Below are 3,341 nucleotides of genomic sequence, written 5' to 3' on the forward strand. Positions count from 1 at the left end.
GAACTGAGTGGTGGAGGTTTAAACGAGTACCATGCAATTGCGAGGCCAGTGATAGTGGTGGTAGAGTAGGCGGTTAAAACGGATGCCAGTGTGAGTGAGAGGTGGATAGGAACAGACTCAAGGACAAGGAAAAACTGTATTAATCCTTTATCTCTGCCCTGTTTAACCTTCATTCGACCGAGTGCGTTGCAAGATTGCCACGGCTGCCCTCATCTTGACTATTCTCTTTCCCTGTATTATATGACCAAGTATGATCATTTTTACGCGATTAACGTTCGCCAGAGCGTGTGTGGGAGGAGAGATGGTGAGCAGGTGATAATGCGGTATTATTCTAGTGTTTGCAAAACTCAATACTGTGGATGAAGGAATATTTTTTTATTTTTGATATTTTGTGAACATGAATAACAGAAAAAGCTTACAGATCTAGAAGAAAAACAATTGTACTAAACAGAAGATAAATGATCACGAGAGAGTCTGGCCACCGCCCACCGTCATCACAGCAGCCAGCATCTCTTCCATCGCATCTTCCCACGCTGTGAGCTAAGCCGGCAGCTGACGCGGTGGTTATCTGTCACTCTGGGAAGACGGCGTTGGGAAGGAGATGCTTGGCTGTGGTGGCGGGGACGATGACTGGCGTTGTTCGAAGGACGCGGGTTTATGGGCAGCAGGAGCAGGGCTTCGTGCAGGTCTTGGCGCAATCCTCCTTGTTGCTGCACTTGCATCCCCCAGAGCCTGAAGCAAAAGATGGGGTCAGGTCAAGTCAGGTCAGGTCAGTTTAGACAGTACAAGTGATACAAATAACCTCTCGGATATCCTCTGTAGGGTTCACTAGATATTTATTGACAACTGACTTTGAAATGAAGGTGCAATAGCGAGACTGTTGAGATTGTTGAGCACCATTCCAACAATTCATTACGGAAGGAAAAACGAAATGGAAAACCGACCTGAGGTATGGAAATTAACTTCTCGAAAGATGCTGTTAGTCATTTATTTAGAGTAGTTTGTATTCATACGGCAGGTCGATCTTCCAGAGTAGCTACATTTTCCCCTGATATATGTAAGAATTGGCGATTATTCCCTACAATAATGATACAACTGAATGCCTTATACTCACACTTCTGGCAGGGAGTACAGCGGCAGGAGGTGCAGGTACACCCTTTCTTGCAGCCGCCCTCGGCACACACACACTTCCCTGAAAGATAAACTCACATCAGCATTCTCATTTTCACTTATATCGCTCAGTGTGGCAGGTCGCGTAATGCAGGTGTATGACTCTTTGTGAATTCATCCAGTCCTCTGTCTATACTGTATCCTGTGTGACCCAGCGAACATGAGTCACAAGGGAGTTATTACAATATGGGTGAGCGAAACAATAAGATAATGATCTCCTCCCATGCAAACGTTTTCTATCCGTGTCCTCTGTGATCCCGCAGCCTGAGTCACCCCCAAGAACGCTCACTGCCATGCGTCGCTGCGAGCTTCTCTGAGTGACACCCCTGCTGCATGTTATGAGTAGGGTATGTTCGCGTGTAGTGTCTCCTATGGTTGTTTGTCTTAGGCCACTATATACAAGGCTGTGTTTAGTTTAGTTTGTGTTATTAGAAGAGAAGAGAATGGGAGAGAGGAGCAGGAGAGAAAAGCGATTAGGAAAGAGGAGAGTGAGAAGAGGAGAAAAGAGGAGTGAGAACAGAAGAAAGAGGGAGGGGGAGAAGAGGAGGAAAGATAAAAAAAATAAGTGAGAAGAGGAGAAAAGTGAGGAGAAAAGAGAAAAAATGAGAAGAGGAGAAGAGTGAGAAGAGGAGAAAAAAGAAAAGAGGAGAGAGAAAAGAGGAGTGAGAAGAGAAAAAGAGGAGGGAAATATTCGGATTAATTCAAGACTCGTATATACACCAACCTGTACAAGTATGAAACTATATTGAACAAGAAAATGAGGCTGCTACTGCAAAATATGTTTGTTAAACTATATATAGAGAAAAAAAGTGGGTTAAATGAGGCGTTTGCACCAAGACCATATATATAATTCTAAAGTAAATGCTGTAAAATATATATCATTTAACTCCTTGGTGAAGCTTTACTATGGATAACAATATATACCAACGCTTATTTCCACGGTGGTCAGTTTCACGCAAGAAAAAAAATAATAATATAACGTGACTTACCGTCCTTGCAGCAGGGGCCTGGCATGATGCTTCGTGGGGTGGTTTCTGGTGGTGGTGGCGAAGGATACTGGTCAGGAGTGGACACTTTCCCTCAGTGTACTCGGACTGGTATGAATTACTCACTCATGCTGCATCCCTCTTTTATGGGCAGTGGACCGTGGTCACGGCGGAAAGTGTCGTGTGCAGTGCTGGCGCGGCCGGAGATGCCAGCTAGGCCAGCTTCCACCTCCAACATCACATATTTCCAAAGGCCGATAAGGAGATTAATCGGGTTTTCAGGGGTGTCTTTTTCACATTCATGGTACAGAAGAAGGGTCACACTACCACCAGGGTCATTAAACTACCCCCGGAAATGCCCAAAACGCCTACGAAAGCCTTGTCAAATACAGGCTACTTCGGCCCCCAACGGTTTGAGAATGCGGAGATCTGCTATCGCGCGTCTCTCGCCACCTGGCCCTTCCGCGCGCACGGCCTCCTAAAAAATATGCGTATAATGAAATAGGTTGCTGTTATAATGGGGATAATACGTATAGAGTTTGTCTTGTATCATTGTAAAGACTTAAATAGCCAGTCTAAGATGAAAAAAAAAATCGTCTATCACATTAGTTCCAAGGTTATATCCACGTTCTAGAAACAGTCAACAAGGGGATATTATGATGAATTACGTACACATTAATTATTACACAAAACCTGGATGGATTCGACAATTCATCTCTCTATTGAACTCTCTTAAGGCCACTCTTCGAAACACATGAAGGGGCAGTGATTAGCGGGCTTTTTTTTCCTTTTATTTTTTCTTTCTTTGCCTTTGAGGTGCTTCCTTTGGTGTAAATTAATAATAAAGAAACTCATGTAGATCTTAACCCGGTAGCAGCGACGGGCCAGATTTGTGACTTTACCGTGTACCAGCGATGGGCCAAATTTCTGCCATAATATAAACCTCCCAAAATAGATGATGCATAAACCGATCACACATGCGTTGATATATATCATGAAATGGTTTGCGTGAGTGATGATTCTTTCTCATTATTTTACTTAGAGGGGCCTTTAACCTAACCTAACCTAACCTAACCTAAGAAACATGACCCCCGCAGCTACCGGGTTAATTGTCCTTAAAAAAAATAAGAGCCTGTAATCAAGTAGGTCGTTGTAATAATGGGGATCATATATAGATTTTTTTTT

General features: G+C 43.6%; 1 protein-coding gene across 1 annotated transcript; it reads right to left on the reverse strand.

The window, feature by feature from the left end:
* Positions 1-354: 354 nt before the first annotated feature.
* Positions 355-2,325, reverse strand: LOC127009515 (metallothionein-1B-like). Its single transcript, XM_050882633.1, has 3 exons — positions 2,160-2,325; positions 1,115-1,192; positions 355-732 (listed from the first exon to the last, which is right to left on the reverse strand). Exons 1-3 carry the CDS (start codon positions 2,182-2,184, stop codon positions 656-658), a joined length of 180 nt encoding a protein of 59 aa, XP_050738590.1. The 5' UTR covers positions 2,185-2,325; the 3' UTR covers positions 355-655.
* Between the last annotated feature and the right edge of the window lie 1,016 nt (positions 2,326-3,341).

Source organism: Eriocheir sinensis, chromosome 41, assembly GCF_024679095.1.
Source record: "Eriocheir sinensis breed Jianghai 21 chromosome 41, ASM2467909v1, whole genome shotgun sequence".
NCBI lineage: Eukaryota > Metazoa > Arthropoda > Malacostraca > Decapoda > Varunidae > Eriocheir > Eriocheir sinensis.